The 19,856-nt window shown below is 42.5% G+C and overlaps 1 protein-coding gene across 1 annotated transcript in view; it reads left to right on the top strand.

Annotated features, from left to right (window-relative positions):
- The window catches only part of RGS22 (regulator of G protein signaling 22), a 130,100-nt gene extending 115,730 nt beyond the window's left edge, over window positions 1-14,370 (top strand). The window contains exons 23-26 of the mRNA XM_029064178.2: window positions 5,088-5,243; window positions 12,358-12,438; window positions 13,931-14,027; window positions 14,196-14,370. Coding sequence (XP_028920011.1) covers window positions 5,088-5,243; window positions 12,358-12,438; window positions 13,931-14,027; window positions 14,196-14,305 — 444 coding nt within the window. The 3' untranslated portion in view covers window positions 14,306-14,370. The remainder of the gene's footprint in view (window positions 1-5,087; window positions 5,244-12,357; window positions 12,439-13,930; window positions 14,028-14,195) is intronic.
- Window positions 14,371-19,856: the final 5,486 nt, after the last annotated feature.

Raw genomic sequence — 19,856 nt, 5'->3', positions numbered from 1 at the left:
CCATGTCCCATAAAGGCATACAATCTGAGTTTGAGGGAGGAGGGTTCAATTCCCCCTTTTACAGATGAAGTAACTGAGGCACAGAGAAGTTAAGTGGCTTGCCCCAGGTAGCATAGCAGGCAAGTGGCAGATTATAGCTCAGGTCCTCTGACTCCCAGGGCCCTACCCATTGCTTACCATTCTGGTCTATACAAGTTAGTTAAAGTGCTTCAGAGGTTTAGGAGCTGGGACTGAAAGCTTGTTGTGGGCAGAGAATTTGTCCATTATATTGATGTGTTGTAGTCTCCCAAGTGCTTAGTACAGTGCCCTGCACACAGTAAGAGCTTAATAAATACAAATGATTGATTGATTGAGGAAAGGAAGTATTTATGGAAAAAAGAAATTAAAATTGAAAATGACTGTTAAGGAAGTTGGCTAAATAAAGAGCATCGAATTACTGTTTTTGGGTGTGGATGGGGAAATATCAGGATACTATCTATCCTGAGGTGAGGAGAGCTCTGGTCATAATAATAATAATGGCATCTGTTAAGCGCTTACTGTGTGCAAAGCTCACAGAATTCATCCCCATTTTACATATGAGGGAACTGAGGCCCAGAGAATTTAAGTGACTTGCCCAAAGTCACACAGCTGACAAGTGGCAGAAGCAGGATGGAACAGATCCTAGTGACCCTGTACCCCCTTAACACACAATAACTCTCCCATTCTGAAAGTGTTTTATCCTTTGAAGATTTGCAGTGTTACTCAATGTCCTAGGTTTACCAATCAGGAGCTCCTAGAGTCCTTAAGGAATTGAATCTCTATTTGTTGCCGAATTGTACTTTTCAAGCGCTTAGTACAGTGCTCTGAATACAGTAAGCACTCAATAAATATTATTGAATGAATGAATGAATGAAGTGAACCTGGTCCATCCTGCTAGAAGATGGTGATGTGACAGATCAGAGGTATTTAACACAGTGTTAAGCAGCATGGCCTAATGGAGAAAGCATGGGCCTAGGCGTCAGAAGGACCTGGGTTCTAATTCCATCTCTGCCAATTGCTTGCCATATAACCTTGGGCAAGTCACTTAAACTTCTCTGTGCCTCAGTTTTCTCAACATTGAAGTGGAGATACCTATTCTCCCTCCTAATTAAACTGTGAACCCCATGCGGAGCAGGGACTGTGTCTGACCTAAGTAACTTGTATCTACCCCAACCCCAGCCCTTAAAACAGGGTTTGACATGTAGTAAGTGCTTAACAAATGCTATAAAAAATAATAATAATAGTGGTATTTTTTAAGTGTTTTCTAAATGCCAAGAACTGTACTAAGTGCTGGGGAAGATACAAGATAATCAGGTGCCTTAAGTAGGAAGGAGAACAGGTTTTGAATCCCTATTTGCAGGTGAGGGAACTGAGACCCAGAGAAGTTAAGTGATTTGATTGATTGACTGATTTATATTAATGTCTGTCTTCCCCTCTAAACTGTAAGCTCGTCGTGGGCAAGAAATATGTCTGTTTATTGTTATATTGTACTCTCCCAAGTGCTTAGTACAGTGCTCTGCACACAGTAAGCTCTCAGTAAATATGATTGAATGAATAAATGAATAAACTTGTCCAAGGTCACACAGCAGGTAAGTGGCAGAGCTGGGATTAGAACTCAGGTCCTCTGACTCCCAGGCCCATGCTCTTTCCACTAGGCCATGCTCCTTAACAAGTGCAGCCTGGCAGAGAAATCTAAACATTTCATCCACCTTCTCAATTCTGCCATCTTGGGTTTGTCAGAATCTTCATCAGCCCCCCAAATGTACAAATCCCCCTCCTAGACTTTTCGTCTCTAAATGTGAGTCTCAAGAGGTGTAAACATCCCGAAATAGTTTGTCATTGCCAACGAGTGGATAGGGAGGGAGCTGCTTTGGTGTCTGGACTGGTTTTGAATTGATTTTAGCAAGTTATGACTAAAGAGTCCCCTCAGGCGCTGTCAGTTGCTGACCCACTTGAGCTGATTTTTGGTTTCATCCTGAGGGAGAGGAGTGAGTGACAGCAATCAGCACAGGGTTTCACTGGTTAAACAATGGTGAGGGTGGGAGGGGTGGACAAGACTAGCTGGGAAAGGGCCAAAGGACTCTCCCACCTGCTTGGGGCCAGAGATTCAACACTTGAAAGTGCTGCCCTCTGGGAGAAGGATGATCTACAAGGGAGTGAGGGAAGGAGCTGTGGCCTGGCTCTGTGTAATTAAACTTCTGAGGCAGGACTTCCCAGTTATGAATTGTAGATAATGACATTAGTGTGCATCAACCCCTAGCAGCATGGCTTAGTGGAAAGAGCACGGGCCTGGGAGTCGGAGGTCGTGTGTTCTAATTTTGGCCCCGCCACTTATCAGCTGTGTGACTTTGGGCAAATCACTTCACTTCTCTGGGCTGCAGTTCCCTCATCTGTAAAATGGGGATTAAGACTGTGAGCTCCACATGGGCCAACCTGATTACCTTCTATCTACCCCAGTGCTTAGAACAGTGCTTGGAACATAGTAATCGCTTAACAAATGCCATTATTATTCAGTGCTTAGAACAGTGCTTGGCACATAGTAAGCGCTTAACAAATATCATCATTATTACTATGATGTTCACATAATAATAATAAAAGCCACATAATAATAATAATGGTATTTGTTAAGTGCTTACTATGTGCCAGGGATTGTTTTAACCACTGGGGTGGATACAAGAAAATCAGGTTGGACACAGTCCCTACCCCACGTGGGGCTCACAGTCTTAATCCCCATTTTACAGGTGAGGTTATTGAGGCATGAAGCAAAATGACTGGCTCAAAGTCACACAGCGGACATATGGCAGAGCTGGGATTAGAACACAGGTCCTTCCATTTCCCAGGCCCGTGCACTTGTCCACTAGGCCATGTTGCTTCAGGGCCAGCCCTGGACTAGATACACTACAGTCAGATCAGACACTCTTTCTGCCTTGCATGGCAGGGAGGGAGAACAAAAGTTTAATCCCCATTTGGCAGGTGAGGAAACTAAAGCAAAGAGAAGTTAAATGATTTGCCCAAGGTCACACAGGCCTGGCCCACATCCTGCTTCTGTCCTGGAATGCCATCCCTCCTCAAATCCAAAAGACAGTTAATCTCCCCCTCTTCGAAGTCTTATTGAAGGCACATTTCCTCCAAGAGGCCTTCTCAGACTAAGTCCCACCTTTCCTCATCTCCTACTCCCTTCTGCATCACCCTGATTAGCTGCCTTTGTTCTTCCCCCCACTCCCAGCCCCACAGCATTGATGTATATATCTGTGATTTTATTTATTTATATCAATGTCTATTCACATGATATCCATCCCCCCACCCCCCAGACTGTGAGTTCGTTGTGGTCAGGGATTGTCACTCTTTATTGTATTGTACTTTTCCCAAGTGCTTAGTACAGTGCTATGCATGCAATAAGTGCTTAATAAATCATGATTGATTGAATGAATGAATGAAGTAGCAGAGCAGGGATTAGAACCCAGGTCTCCAGACTCCTAGACCCTTGATTTTGCCACTAGGCCTCACTGCGTCTCAGCATACTGTGTCCAGGAAGCGAGTCTACCAACTCTGTTATATCGTACTCTCTCAACAACTTAGTACAGTGCTCTGTACTCAGTAAGCATTCAATAAATGTGATTGATTGATTGATCAGTAGTCCAAACAATTGAAGGGCCACCACTTGAATTCTTTTAGACCCTGCAGATAAGGGCCCCATAAATAGATTGCGATCTGGGCAGGACTCAGCCTGGTGGTAAAAAAATGAAGTCACATCATTACTGTGCATAGGAGAAAGGGTAGCGGGAATTTATTTGAAATGTATAAGGTTAGAGATGGAGAGTAAAAGCTACTTTAGATCCCGTAATATTGGAACAAGGGATTACTTAATGAAATGAATGGCAGGTGAGCTTTAAAGAAATAAAAAGAAGTGCCTGTACTTCATCAAATGATGTGTATACAGCCCGCGGAGATCAAAATCCCAAGAGGTCTTGGAATCAAATACTAAAGTTAGATTTTAAAAGGGGCTGGCAGTGAGTGATTTGAGGGTCACTAATAACATTTGTCATTTGCTTGTGCTGAACTAAAGGTAATCCAATCTCCTGCTTTGGGGCATAAACTGATCCCTGCTGTATTTGTGGAAGGAATCTCTCCTCCTAAGCCCCAACCAGTTGGCTGGAGGCCCACCATGATGGTCCGCATTCTCAGAAGGTTTCCGGGACAGTTCAGGGCTCATGGCAAGACACTGGATTTGGTGGGCTTGTGGTCTGATCTGATCTGAACCTATCTGGGCATTGTGGAACTAATAGAAGAAGTTAAAGTGGAATTTGAGCCACCATTCTTATCTCTATAAATATCAAGATTAATCACTTAATGGGGAGCACACCCTCAGAGAGAACGCCAGTCGAGTGTGCCTCCCCACTCTGTTTGCTTTTTAAATGTAGTTTTCTTTTTTCTAGTTTTAAAAAGAGAGAGATTAAATCATCATTTAAAAGTTATCCAAGATTTATTCTTAGATGGGTAATGTTGCTTAAGAGCTTTTCCAGAGGCAAAAAGGTATTTCCTTTCTCTACAAGAAAAGGAACATTTTTCCCCCCTCGATGAACTGAATATTTGGAATACTTGGGTTAAACAGCAGTGTAGAGTGCAATTTAATGAGTATACACTTTTTAAAAGAAAAATTATAGATTTCTCATAAAAAGCTAATGGATCATTTTATTAATGCAAACAATTGTTCAGTGAAATGTAAAGAAGAGTGCCCTCTAACTGTATATATTTATATTTTTTAAAGTAAAGGCTTCTCATCAGTATTTACTGTACTGATGATAAGCATGTGTAGAGCAGAGCCATCCTGAAATGTCTGGGGACAATAAATTTGCAGGAAACATGCAGTCTATTAAATGTGGTATTGTCAAGCTATTCTGGTGAGCCCCATGTGGGACAGGCACTGTGTGCAATCTGATCATCTTATATTTACCTCAGCACTTAGTCCAGAGTTAGCACTAAATAAATACCATTATAATGGAGAATTGTATTTTAAATAAAATCGTTTGCCTCAAATTATAACTTGATATCCATCTTTTTCTTCTCAGATGACAATTTTTGGGGTTCTATTTAAATTTTGGCAAAGTTTTTGTGATTTTCGAAGCAATTTAACGGATGAGAAGATTTTGAGCGCTATAGAGAGAAAGAAAGAACAGAAGATGGACAGGCTGAAAGGAAAACTTAAAGATGACAAAGTCGGGAAGGTGAGACAATAAAAGACTTCTCATTTTTTATAAAGTGTGAGAAGGGGTGAGAGGGAGAATACAGTAAAAGTAGGATCCTGATTTTTGTAGTTTTGTAATCTTCTGGCAGCCATTTCTCTTTCTTGCTTAATGTAGAAGAAGATTGACACAAAGATCAAGTAGATGTGAATCTGCTAGACAGAGGGTGGAAATTAATCAGTATGTTTACATGTGAAAAACTGTATTGTGATTGATTTAAAACCACTCTTTTCATACTGGTTTAATCTAGTTTCCCTGAAAGTAAATTGGTATTCAAGTGCATTTCATTGTAATACAGCATTAAACACGCTGCTGGGCAAGCAGCGTGGTCAAGTGGAAAGAGTATGAACTGGGCTCTAATCCCAGTTCTGCCACTTGGCTGTGTGACCTTGGGCAAGTCATTTAACTTCTCTGGACCTCAGTTCCCTTATCTGCACCATGGGGATTCAATGCCTCTTTTCCCTCCTATAATGATAAGAAGAATTTTTAATTTGTATTTTTTTAACTTTAATCATCACAGTCATAAGTTGATTGCTGTGGGTTTCATCTCAAGGGAAGCAGCCTGACCTAGTAGAAAGCGCACAGGCCCGTGATTAAGAGGACCTGGGTTCTAATCCCAGCTCTACCAATTGGTTGCTGGGTGACCTTGGGCAAGTCACTTATCTTCTCTGTGCCTCAGTTTCCTCAACTGTAATGAAGAATATGCTGGTTCTCTCTTCTACTCAGACTGTGAGCAGACAAGAACTGTATCTGACCTTAAATCCGACAAAAAAAAGGGAGGGCAGGCAACTTGGGGGAGCCTATCAGAGTCCTCTGTGTTCTTCGGGTTCCAAAAGAATTATATTATAATTGATCAGTTGGCCTGCTTAAAAATATAAGGATCATTCATTGCTAAGTGCTGATCTATAGTGGCTGGTCTACTGGCTTGCACCTGGACCGGATATTCATTCGTTCGTTCATATAATTGTATTTATTGAATGCTTACTATGTTCAGAGAATTGTACTAAGTGCTTGAGAGACTTCAGTATTCAGAGAATTGTACTAAGTGCTTGGGAGACTTCAGTACAACGATAAAAAGACACATTCCCTACCAACTATGAGCTTACAGGAGACAGACATCAATACAAATAAATAAAATTACAAATATGTACATAAGTACTGTGGGGCTAGGAGGGTGGAAGAGCAAAGGTAACAAGTCAGGGCAGTGCAGAAGGGAGTGGGAGATGAGCAAAGGTGCGGCTTAGTCTGGGAAGCCCTCTTGGAGGAGATGTGCCTTCAGTAAGGCTTTGAAGGCGGGGGAGAGTAATTGTCTGTTGGATTTGAGGAGGGAGGGCATTCCAGGCCAGAGGCTGGATGTAGGCTAGGGGTCATCAGCGAGACAGGCGAGATCGAGGCATAGTGAGAAGGTTAGCACTAGAAGAGTGAAGCATGGGAGCTGATGAGAGAGAAGTAATGTTGCTAAGCAAGAGAGAGAGCAGAGAGGTAGCAAATAGATAAGGATGAATTTGAAGAGGTCAAATTGGGCCCGAAGCCAGGATTTAACCCCCAGCATCAGCCTGCAAAACTGTTGCAGTGACAGAGGAAGTGTATTGTGGAGGTGATCTAAAACTGGGAGTTTGGGTGTGAGATTGATGGTGAGATGGGGAAGTTGAGTTGGGCAGAGAAGACAGAGTTTAGGAAGTGGATCAAGGGAGATTTGGAAGGGAGCCCAAGTCGGGCCTGATGGTCTGGGGTACGTGAAGTAGATCTAAATGAGCAAAGGCCTCTTCAGGGGGAGAAAACTGCTATATGAGGAAGAGGTTTGTGGCTAAGATGGCAGGTTAGGAGGTTGTGGTAGCGAGTGGTTATTCGGAGTTGGTGAGTTTAGAAATGATACTAGGACTGGTGATGATAAGATCCAGTGTATGTCCATATTGGTACGAGGGTGAGCTGGGGTGAAGCAGGAGTCCTGCGGAGCAGAAGAGTGAGGAGGACTCCTGGGAAGTCACTTCATTTCTCAGTGCCTCAGTTACCTCATCTGTAAAATGGGGCTGAAGACTATGAGCCCCTCATGGGACAACCTGATTACCTTGTATCTACCCAGCACTTAGAACAGTGCTTGGCACAAATTAAGCATTTAACAAATGTCATTAGTATTATTATTATCTACATAGATGTTGACGTCCCCAAGGATCAATTTAGAAGACAAAACATCAGAGGTGCATAGAAAACTGGAGAGGGATGAGGGAGGCAGTAAATGGCCGTAACACATAGTCGTAGCAACATGGCATAGTGGACCGAGCTTGGACCTGGGAGTCAGAAGCTCATGGGTTTTAATTTTGGCTCCACCACTTGTTTGCTGTGTGGCCTTGGGCAAGTCACTTCACTTCTCAATGTCTCAGTAACCTCATCTGTAAAATGGGGATTGAGACTGTAAGGCCCACAGGGGACAGGAACTGTGTCCAGTCTGATTTGATTGTACCCACCCCAGGGCTTAGTACGGTGCCTGGCACATAATAAGTGCTTAAATGTCACAATTATTGTTCTTATTAATGCTAGCAGATAGTAGATGATGGTAGTGTGGGCTTCAAAAGGAGTGGTGACAAATGGAGAAGGTGGGATGTGGCATTGGGAGGTGAGGAGCAAACCCATTAACTCCCCCTTTCCCTGTGCATAGGAGTGGGTGGGAGAAGGTGAGATCCCATCAGGAGAGAGTGACAGAGGAGCCAGTATTGTCTGGACTGAGTCAGGTGTTGGCGTTGGCAAGGAGTAACAGAGATAGGGTTAGGAAAAAGTAGAAGATGAAGGGCAATTTACGCATAATAATATCTGTCTCCCCTTCTAAATTGTCAACTCATGGACAGGGAACATATCTGCTAACCCTGCTGTATTGTACTCTCCCAAGTTGGGTCTGCTCTGTGACCAGGGCAAGTCACTTCACTCCTCTGGGCCTCAGTTACTGCATCTGTAAAATAGGGATTGAGACTGTGAGTCCCATGTGGGCAGGAACTGTGTCCAACCCAATTTCCTTGTATCCACCCCACCGCCTAACAAATACCACAATTATTAATCATTATTATCATTAATATGGTGCTCTGCACATAGTATGCACTCAATAAATACCTTTGATTGATAGTGATTGATGATGGAAATGATGGAACAGAAATTCCACAGACTTGCATTTAGTTTTGGATGTGGAGCAGGAAACGGGAAATCAATCCATCAATCATATTTATTGAGCACTTAGTGTGAGCAGTACACTGTAGTAAGGGAGGGAGGGTACAAGAGCTTACAGTCAAGAGGGACTTTACTGTCTAAAGGAGGCAGCGGTTGGGGTCTCTTGGATTGGAGTCAGTTGACTGAATGCGACACTGAGGATGAGTAGTTTGGGGCAGTGGTGACAGAAATAAATGAGGATATTGTGAGCAAAAGTGGGGTGAGGGAGGTTGAATAAAGTGCTGGGTCACCAAGGACCGCAGCTTTCTTTCCCAAGTTCCGAGTGGTGACAGCTTTCAGCCCCTGGTCCTGGATGGCCATAGCTTACGGTCCTCCATCCCGAGTGGCCGCAGTTTCCGAACCCTGGTCCCGAGAGGCCACAGCTTTCAGTCCCTCATCCCGGATGGCCGTAGCTTCTGATCCCTCATCCCTAGTGGACACAGCTTTTGGTCCCTGGTCCCGAGTGGCCTCAGCTTCTGCTTCCTACTCCCCAGTGGCCATAGCTTTCGGTCTCTGGTTCCTGGCAGCCACAGCTTTTGGTGTTTGGTCTTGAGCAGACATAGCTTCCAGGCGCTGGTCTCGAGTGGCCTCAGCTTCCGTTCTCTGGTTCCAAGCTGCCTCACCTACTTGTCCCTCATCCCTAGAGGCTGCAGCTTCCAGTCTCTGGTCCCGTGTGGCCATAGCTTCTGGGTTCTGGTCCCGAGTGGCCTCAGCTTCCAGTCCCTGGTTCCGAGCTTCCTCACCCATTTCCCTGTGCTCCATAGAGGCCTCAACTTCTGGTCTCTGGTCCCTAGCGGCCTCAGCTTCTGGTCCCTGTTCCCAAGCTCCTTCACCTACTTGTTCCTCATCCCTAGAGGCTGCAGTTTTCAGTCTTTGGTCCCGAGTAGCCACAGTTTCCGGGTTCTGGTCCCGAGCAGCCTCGGCTTCTGATCCGTGGTCCCGAGCTCCCTCACCTACTTGTCCCTGGTCCTCAGAGGCCTCAGCTTTTGGTCTCTAGTCCCGAGCATCCTCAATTTCTGGTCCCTGTTCCCAATTTCCCTCACCTACTTATCCGTGGTCCTTAGAGGCTGCAGATTCCGGTCTCTGGTCCCCAGGGACCACAACTTCCTACCATTCTAAAGGTTGTGAGGTAGGCCCCCCTGAGTGGTGTTAGAAATAGGGAGTTTAGCAATCTTTCTGGGTCCCAGAAGGACACCGAGCTCTAGTGGAAACGGAACAGCATAAATCTGGTTATACAGATTTCTTTAAAATCAGTTTTTAAATTTCTCAACCTTTGCTCCAAAGTTTCCCCATGTTATTTTTTGCTGGTTGCATGTTAAGGAAAACAAATCCTGCAAAACGGTAGTTTGTATAATCTCCCTCTTGCACCCACACATATCTGTATTTGTGGAGGAGTTTCTGGGAGTTAGAAGATCCTGGATTCTAATCCTGGCTTTGCCACATGCCTGCTGCGTGACCTTGGGCAAATCACTTAACTTCTCTGGGATTCAGTTAGCTCATCTGAAAAATGGAGATTAAGAGTGTGAGCCCCATATGGGACAGGGACTGTGTCCATCCTGATTAACTTGTATTTACCCCAGTGTTTAGAATAGTGCTTGGCACATGATAAGTGCTTAACATGTACCAATAATATTATTATTATTCCTTCAATAGTATTTATTGAGCGCTTACTATGTGCAGAGCACTGTACTAAGCGCTTGGGATGAACAAGTCGGCAACAGATAGAGACAGTCCCTGCCGTTTGACGGGCTTACGGTCTAATCGGGGGAGACGGACAGACGAGAACAATGGCGATAAATAGAGTCGAGGGGAAGAACATCTCGTAAAAACAATGGCAACTAAATAGAATCGAGGCGTTGTACAATTCATTAACAAAATAAATAGGGTAACGAAAATATATACAGTTGAGTGGACGAGTACAGTGCTGTGGGGATGGGAAGGGAGAGGTGGAGGAGCAGAGGGAAAAGGGGAAAAAGAGGGTTAAGCTGCGGAGAGGTAAAGGGGGGATGGCAGAGGGAGTAGAGGGAGAAGAGGAGCTCAGTCTGGGAAGACCTCTTGGAGGAGGTGAGTTTTAAGTAGGGTTTTGAAGAGGGAAAGAGAATCAGTTTGGCAGAGGTGAGGAGGGAGGGCGTTCTGGGACCGCGGGAGGACGTGACCCAGGGGTCGACGGCGGGATAGGCGAGACCGAGGGACGGCGAGGAGGTGGGCGGCAGAGGAGCGGAGCGTGTGGGGTGGGCGGTAGAAAGAGAGAGGGGAGGAGAGGTAGGAAGGGGCAAGGTGACGGAGAGCCTCGAAGCCTAGAGTGAGGAGTTTTTGTTTGGAGCGGAGGTCGATAGGCAACCACTGGAGTTGTTTAAGAAGGGGAGTGACATGCCCAGATCGTTTCTGCGGGAAGATGAGCCAGGCAGCGGAGTGAAGAATAGACTGGAGCGGGGCGAGAGAGGAGGAAGGGAGGTCAGAGAGAAGGCCGACACAGTAGTCTAGCCGGGATATAACGAGAGCCCGTAACAGTAAGGTAGCCGTTTGGGTGGAGAGGAAAGGGCGGATCTTGGCGATATTGTAGAGGTGAAACCGGCAGGTCTTGGTAATGGATAGGATGTGTGGGGTGAACGAGAGAGACGAGTCAAGGATGACACCGATTTAAAAGCATGTGATGAACAGACCATTTGGATGCCTGATGGGTACTGTGTCTTAGAAAGAGCCCAGGCTTGGGAGTCAGAGGTCGTGAGTTCTAATCCCCGCTCCACCGCTTGTCAGCTGTGTGGCTTTGGGCAAGTCACTTCACTTCTCTGTGCCTCAGTTACCTCATCTGTAAAATGGGGATTAAGGTGTGAGCCCCATGTGGGACAATCTGATCACCTTATATCCTCCGCAGCGCTTAGAACAGTGCTTTGCACATAGTAAACACTTAACAAATACCACTCCCCCATTTAGACTGTGAGCCCGTTGTTGGGCAGGGATTGTCTCTATCTGTTGCCGAATTGTACATTCCAAGAGCTTAGTACAGTGCTCTGCACATAGTAAGCGCTCAATAAATACAATTGAATGAATGAATGAAACATAGATTTGAAATAAAATAATGTGAAGGGAGGATAGTAAGCAAATAGCTAACCCTTACCTTAAAAATGTGATTTTATTGGATCGGCTGGTGATGATACATGTGTTCATTGTGGGCAGGGGATGTGTCTAAAAACCCTTTTATATTATACTACCCCAAGGACTTAGTACAGTATTCTGCACACAGTAATTGCTCAGTAAATTCAATTGATTGATTGATTGATGTCTTGCCTCCAAAGATCCAGATATCAAAAGGAACATAATGGGCTGGAAATGTTGTAGAGGGAAGGATTGTGAAGAAAAACACATTCCCTGTTGATTGTAGTTTACTATTAAATAGCAGTTGTGATAAGCAGTGAAAGGGCTTTGAAAAAACAATCACTGTGAATTCTATCATATCAGAAATGTTAACTTGGTGAATATTGGGTGTTGCAACATGTTTACCACATCATATTAAGAGTGTCCTGCATATGTAGTCTGAATTATGAGTCTTTTTCTTTTGCCTTTCTCTTTAATAATGATTGTGATATTTGTTAAGTGCTTATAATAATAATGTTGGTATTTGTTAAGCGCTTACTATGTGCAGAGCACTGTTCTGCTTATTATGTGCCTAGCACTGTACTAAGCGCTGGGATAGATGCATGTTAATCAGGTTCCACAGTCTAAGTAGGAGAGAGGATAAGTGTCAAATCCCTCATTTTGCAGATGAGGAAGCTGCAGCACAGAGAAGTTAAGTGACTTGCCCAAAGTTGCACAGCAAAGTGGTAGGGGCAGATTAGATTACTTTCCATTTAACTACAGTTTTCTTAATTTAACCTTCATTTTGTTTGGGTGAAAATTGCAGGAAGGATTAAAATCAGTAAGCATCTCAGGATCCATTTTTACAGAAGAAACCAGTTACAGTGGGTCATTTATAGCCCGACAGGTAAGCAATCAAACACCTCACAGAAGTTTACTTTTGCATGGCTTACTGCTGTAATACTGATTTTCAATAATATAGGGACCCCTAATGCATTATAGTTTCAAGTGTCTATGTTGAAGATGGGACTTGGAGTGATAATTCAAGAGGAAAGGGGTACTGAAATATATTCTCTAAAAAATGGGGTTTTGGTTTTTGGTTGTTTTTTTAGACTGAGGCACAGGGAGTGTATGGAATCTGGGAGAGGGAAAAATACGTGAGACATCATATTAGTGTAGAGGATGTGGCATAGATCTATTCTGGGGTTTGGGAAAGAAACTGGGGCACCTGAAACTATAAACTGTCTGAAACAGTTATCCTCTTAATGAGCTGGCAGGGATTATATTACACCCGCCCACGTGTCTAGGACAGTGTTCTGCACAGAGTAAGTTCTTAATAAATACCAATGATTGATTCATTTTCCTTAAATATGTTTCTTAGGTTTTTTTCATTTTTGTTTGCTTCAGTGTCCAAAGAAAAAGTTACCACTTAACACCTGCATACAAGTACTCAAAGGCTGTAAGTCGATTAGACTGTAAACCCATCAATGGGCAGGGACTGTCTCTATCTGTTGCCAATTTGTACATTCCAAGCGCTTAGAACAGTGCTCTGCACATAGTAAGCGCTCAATAAATACTATTGAATGAATGAAAGGCTAGTCTGCTTTGGCAAGAGGGAGATACCCATTCAGATCCCAGTTCATTTGAGGAACAGGTTTAGATTACAACAGGAAGTAGTGGGTTATCAGCTGGTTTTGAAAAGAATCAAATCCTCTGCAGCAAATGCCAAAGACAGTGCCTTCACCTGTTCCAGGTAACTTGTGTCTGCAAAGATGCATGGTGGATCCAAATGCCAATCTACCTGAAATACTGGATCCTTTCCAAGACCCAAATTTATACACCAGTGAAATATGTGAAGGGACCTATAAAAAATATCTGCATAATTTGAAAGTGAAGCCAAGATAGCTCTCTATCTTCCTCTCTCTCTCTCCCTCTTCTTCCCAAACCCCATTCCCTTCATCCCCTTTATTTCCTTCCCTCTCCTTTCTATTTTAATGTCCGTCTCTGTCTATAGACTGCAAGCTCCTTTTGGATAGGGATCAGGTATTTAATAATAATGTTGGTATTTGTTAAATGCTTACTATGGGCAAAGCACTGTTCTAAGCACTGGGTACTCTCTCAAGCTCTTAGTACAGTGCTCTACGCAGACTAAACGCTCAATGAACACCACTGATTGACTGACCTACCTTCTCAGCCACATCCAAGTAGAAATTAGGCAATGCAAGTAGAAAGGAAATGTTGGTGTTATTCATTTTACTCATAGGAAACTTCTTCGAGAAGGACCGACTGAGAAAACATTTTGATGGATAGTTTTTTTGTAATTATTGCCAATGCTGATGAAGATGTACTCAGATGCATCCATTTCACATGCTGATTTATCTTTGAAAATTCCCCTACAGGTGTCCTGGTGTTACTCAAAATACATTGAAGCTCTAGAGCAGGAGAGAACCCTGCTAAAAATTCAAGAAGATCTGGAAAAAAAGAGTGTTTCATCAGGTTAAGCAGTTCATTCTTCAATTCCTCCAGTTTAAGGGGTGGTTGTCAACTATAACAGTTTCTTTGTTGCAGTGGCTCCATAGGGAACCTCATGAATAATAGTTTTGAAAAAAGTACAGTTTTTGAGAATTCAACAGTTCCATCTTTTCATTTCCATTTTTTATACAGGTTTCTCATCTTTTACCACTATGAAGGGTCAAGATACAACCCACCTAACTGGTTCTTCAAGTAGTAGCGATTTAAAAATAATCAGAACTCCTCCATCACAGCGAGAGTGAGTTTCAGTGACTGGCGATTCACTTGGCTTTAATACCGTCCTAATAATACGACAAGATTCTTCGTTCATGGTTTCCTATAACTGACTGCAGGCTAATGTTAGTTGAAAAGAGATTCTCCTTTATTAGAATGCGTCACTTGAAAAGAAGTCTTTCTTTATAGAGACAAAAAGTACTATGTTTCAGTCAATCAGTGGTATTTATTGAGCACTTACTGTGTGCAGAGCACTATATTAAGCACTTGAGAAAGTACGATACAGTAGGGTTGCTAGAAAGAGTTCATGCCCACATGGAGTTCATAGTCTAGAGTGGGAGACAGATGTTAAAACAAGTTATAGATAGGGGCTTGTGGGGTTTTTTTTGTGTATTCATTCATTCAGTTGTATTTATTGAGCACTTACTGTGTGCAGAGCACTGTACTAAGCTGTTGTATACTGTGTGTATATATAGCTGTAACTCTTGTTCAAAAGTAGCCCTTAATATAGCGAGATCGTACCTAGATGTGTGTCGTTGATAGGCAATCGTTTGCCCATTTTACCCATGAAAATATGAAGAGGGATACTTTTTTGGCCCCTTTCCATTCTAGACTATGAACTCGTCGTGGGCAGGGAATGTGTCTGTTTATTGTTGCATTGTACTCTCCCAAGCACTTAGTTCAGTGCGCTGCACACAGCACTCAGTAAATATGATTGAATGAATGCATGAGCATTGCATTTCTAAGTTGGGCTGTGGAATGGCACTGCTATCTCTCCCTCAGCAAGAAACCAGAATGGATCTGCTTCTGTGTCGTAGGAAGGGTTGGATTTTTTAGTTAGGGTTGGAAGAAGGGGAAAGATGTACCTACTGATGGCAGGAAGCATGTTGGATTAATTTTTGAGGTAGTGGTGTTGGTTGGCACCGAATCAACCTCACACTCTTCCTGATCCTTCAGGAAAATGCAGCACACTTTGGGAGATGACTGGCAAAATTAGGACCCTCAGTCTGTGGTCATGGAGTAGAATATTTCTATAAAACCTCAGCAACAACAATGATAATAATAGTAATGGTACTAGTTAAGCGCTTACTTTGTGCCAAGCTCTGTTCTAAGCGCTGGGGTAGATACAAGGTAATTGTGTTGGTCACAGTCCTTGTCCCTCAGACAGCTCACAGTCTTAATCCCCATTTTGCAGATGAGGTAAAACTGAGGCCAGGAGAAGTGAAGTAACTTGCCGTGTGAAGTCACTCAGCTGACAAGTGGATAAGCCGGAATTAGAACTCAGTTCCTTCTGACTCCTAGACCCGTGCTCTATCCATTAAGCCACACTGTTTCTCAGTATCGTGCCCTCACCCCTTCTTCCAAAGACACAGTTGATCAAACACATTTATTAATGCCTACTAAGTGCTGGGTACCGTATCATCTTCTTAGCTCTCTGTTCAGTGCTTTCTCAGTCCAAAGAATATGGAAACAGGAAGCAAAAAATAGGTTAGAGATTAGGGCTATTGGAGAGAACATGGGCCTGGGAGTCATAGGACATGTGTTCTAATCTGACACCTGCTTGGCTTGTAACCTTTGCCAAGTCGCTTAAACTTCTCTGTACCTGTACAGTGGGGATTCAATTTCTGCTCTCCCTCCTACTGAGACTGTGAGCCCCATATGGGACAGGGACTGTGTCCAATTTGATTATCTTGTATTTACCCCACCACTTAGAACAGTCCTTGGCACATTGAAAGCCCTTGACAAATATCACAGTTCTTCTTTTTCTTCTTAATCAAATTTGTTCTCAAGAAGTCCATTAAAAATCATGTTCTCATCAGAGCACTGATTATGTCATCAATAGAAGGAATTAGAGTCCACTGTCCCCTGCTCTATCCCTCTCTCTACCCTGCAAAAGCATTCGATACCATAAATAGATCTAGACTCTGGAAATTACTATCAAATTTGGCTGTTCTGCGAAGTTTCTGGACCAGTATAGACTGAAGGGATTAGGAGATTTTAGGCTGGAAGAGAGATAGGACAGGAGTGAAATCTTCAGAATGATAAAGGGAGTGATTAAGAAGGTCCTGGAATTGTGGTTTGCCAATCCCATTGTACCAGAACTAAGGGTCATCTGTTAAAGCTTGAAATGAGTTCAGGAGAAGTGAAAGGATATGATTCTTCAGCAAGGATAATCAGCATATGAAATTAATTGCACAGAAAATGGTGCAGATAAAGCCTATCAATGGGTTTGAGAAGGCTGAAGATTAATTGAAACATTTTTAAGGGAAAAAGGCCATGGTAGCTCTAGGGAAGAGTGGCTAGGGATCTTAGAAGAGATCTGGTCATGGGGACCCAGGTTATTATTATTATTATTATTATTATTATTATTGTACTTGTTAAGCACTTACTATGTGCCAAGCCCTGTTCTAAGCAGTGAGGTAAAAACAAGTTAACCAGGTCAGACACAGTCCCTGTCCCACGTGGGGCTCACAGTCTCAATCCCCATTTTTACAGATAAGGTACCTGAGGCACAGAAAAGTGAAGTGACTTGCCCAAGGTCACAGAGCAGATGTTTGGCAGAGTCGGGATTAGAACCCAGGTGCTTCTGACTCCCAGGCTCGGGCTCTATCCATTATGCCACACTACTTCTAGGTAAAACAGGTTAGTCTTTTGTGGGCAGGGATCATGTCTTCTACCTCACGGTACTCTTCCAAGTGGTTAGTACAGTTCTCTGCATGCACTTGTTGCTTAAAAAATACATTTGATTGATTGATTGATTTGTTCAGCAGCAAGGCTGAGGAAAGACCAGGCCAGCAGAGTTAGGCTCTCTCCTGGCCCACCTTTCCCTCCTCCAAATTCCATTTGCACTTGGCTCTGTGACCTCTGGGCGTTTGATATTCCTCCCACCCTCAACCCCACGGTACTTATGTACATGTCTTTTAATTATATATTATAAATCATTTATATTAATGTCTGTCTCCTCCTCTAGATTCTAAGTTCTTTGGGGCAAGGAATGTGTCTGCTAACTCTATGTCAGTGTATTCTCCCTAACACTTAATATGGTGCACTGCTTGCTGTAAGCGCTCAGTACATACAACTGATTGATTATTTTTTTAAAAAAATTCCTTCATGCTGCCATCAGCATCCCCTTCCCCCTTTCATTAGGTGAAGCCCTTAGTATTTTTAAAACCTCGTGGAATATTTTATAACTGATTTTTAGTCTAATTGATATTCTGTTGATAATGCATTTTAAAATCTGACGCAAATATCTTTTGCTTTAATATTCAGTATTTAAGCAGACTAGATTCTTTCAGAAGCATATACTGTAAGTAAATAAAATAATCTAACCAATATTCAAACTCACTTTTTAAAATACATCATTGATTCAAGTGGAATCTTTCAAGGATATATTTTGTTGATTTCAAACCAATTAATTGTCTTCTTCATTTCTGATTATTTTTAGTATTCACTGTTAAATAATTTCTGAAAGCTTTTACTGAGTTCCTGAGGTTGAACACTTTTAAGTGTTGGCATTTTAATGCCTACAGAATATAGAGGCTTCCTTAGTAATTAGCATACACATGAAATCTAGATATTTTGATGTGTGGCTGTCAAACCAAAAGGTCACAAGATTATTGTGCTTCATTTATATTTCCTTTCCTAAAGTTAAACCCTGGTGCACAATATTAATTCAGTGAATTCTTAAAAGTCACTAAACTGATTAGAAAGAGCAAAGTATCCTTCTATAACGTGTATTAGCAATATTGTACTGGACTAAAGGGGTGAGTGTTTAAGTGCTGGACCACCCTATCAATCCATTCAAATTTAGATCCCAAAGTCATAATTATCCAGATAATGAAGAAACAGTGAGGATTTTGGTTTCAGTCACCCAGATAGGCTGCCTGCCTAGCCCTAATTCACTTGAGAATTGCCCAACTTCCACTTCACTCCATGCTATAATAATAATAATGATAACGATAACTGTTATTATCATTGCAGTATTCGATAAGCATATACCATGTGCCTGGCATTGTACCAGTACAATCATCTAGGACACTGTTCCTATGCCACATAGGAATCTCAGTCCTATATGTCCCTGGAATCTTATTTCTACCATCTTGGAATCCTAGTGAATGCTTGGCCTACTCTGAATAATCAGGTCATGTGGTAAAGGACATTTGGAGGACAAACATACTTCTGAGATTTTCTCTGATGCCTATTACCATTCTACCCACATGAACAAATGCTGTATCGCATCTATCAAATCTGTTCACTTTCCAAACCGCAATTCTTTATTTCACTGAAATAGTGCATAAATAATTTTAAAAAAGTATTTTATGGCATTATTTCGTAAAATGTTGATAGCACTCGTTCCAAGTCTGAATCTTGTTAAGTGTGTTTGTCGTGAAAAGAATCTGTGGTGTTTTTCATTTCTTAGGCCGTCAGCAGAAAAGAGGAATGCACTTAACTGATTTATGATTTTAATTGGAGAATTTTTATTCCCCCCCTCTTAAAACTATTGTGGGCATGTTCTCTTTATGCCATATGTGTTTGAAGTCCTTTTCTTGGCAGAATACATTTAAAAAAACAACAACAACTCAAACAGCCCCAATTATCTCTTCTCAGAAAAGTGTTCTTGCACAAAGGAAAGCAATCGTGTTATTAATGAGAATGTGAAATGAAACAAATGACAGCGCAAAGAAGGAACAAACGTGTTGTCATACAGGAGGAATGTGCGAGCGTGCAATAGCTTATGTATTACTGCCATCAAGACAAATAATGAGATTTTGTTCTAGATAGAGCAACAGAATTTAGCAGGCTGCGTAAAAACCTTTAGAACTGCAGACCGTTCAATACTCTCCTCTGAGGTGGGGTCGGTGAGGAGGGGGGTGGATTTCCTGTTGATAAAGTCTTTGCTGTTTCGTTTCTGCTGGCGGAGAATGGAGGTTTTAATTCGAATGCTATTCGGTAAAGACCACGGAATTGTTGGCTGTGCAGCCATTGTAACCATCAACAAACTGATTCATGTGCGATTGGTCCAAAAGTTACAAAAGCTGTTTCTGAGTTGTTTGTGCCCATCGTCATAAGATTACACCAAAATTAAAGCATGCAGTACTTTGAATGGACTTCAAAGCCTGAGTTTGCACTTCCAGCAAGTTCAGTCCTTTTTATTGGTTCATGTTTTCCATTTGGCTTCCACATCCTGTTCTTGCTTGATGCCCCTTCTAGGATTTCATTTACAAATCTTACAGGCCTGGTTGGTGAGACACGCTAATTAATACCATGATGGAGGCTGTGGATTTTAGCAACCTCATGCCTTCTGCTTGGAAAAATATCTGCTCTTTTTCCACCCCTGTCTAGCACCATATTGAACATCGCCAAATGTGTTCGGAAACTGTACTCTGAATTCATTTAATCAAAATTCATTTAAGCGGGATTGTTTACACTCTTATCTATTGCCAATCCTGTTAATCACAAAAGCTCAAACATTTCAATGCAGCAGAAATATGAGATCTACTATTTCCTAATTAGATTTTTTTGAACAAAACAGTAAAGTAAAAACAGGCTATTTTATGATTTTCAAAAGTCCAGCTAATG

The sequence above is a fragment of the Ornithorhynchus anatinus genome, chromosome 4 (genome assembly GCF_004115215.2).
Source record: "Ornithorhynchus anatinus isolate Pmale09 chromosome 4, mOrnAna1.pri.v4, whole genome shotgun sequence".
NCBI classification, from domain to species: domain Eukaryota; kingdom Metazoa; phylum Chordata; class Mammalia; order Monotremata; family Ornithorhynchidae; genus Ornithorhynchus; species Ornithorhynchus anatinus.
Note: the sequence above shows the minus strand (reverse complement) of the source record. Positions and strands in the feature narration are given on the sequence as shown.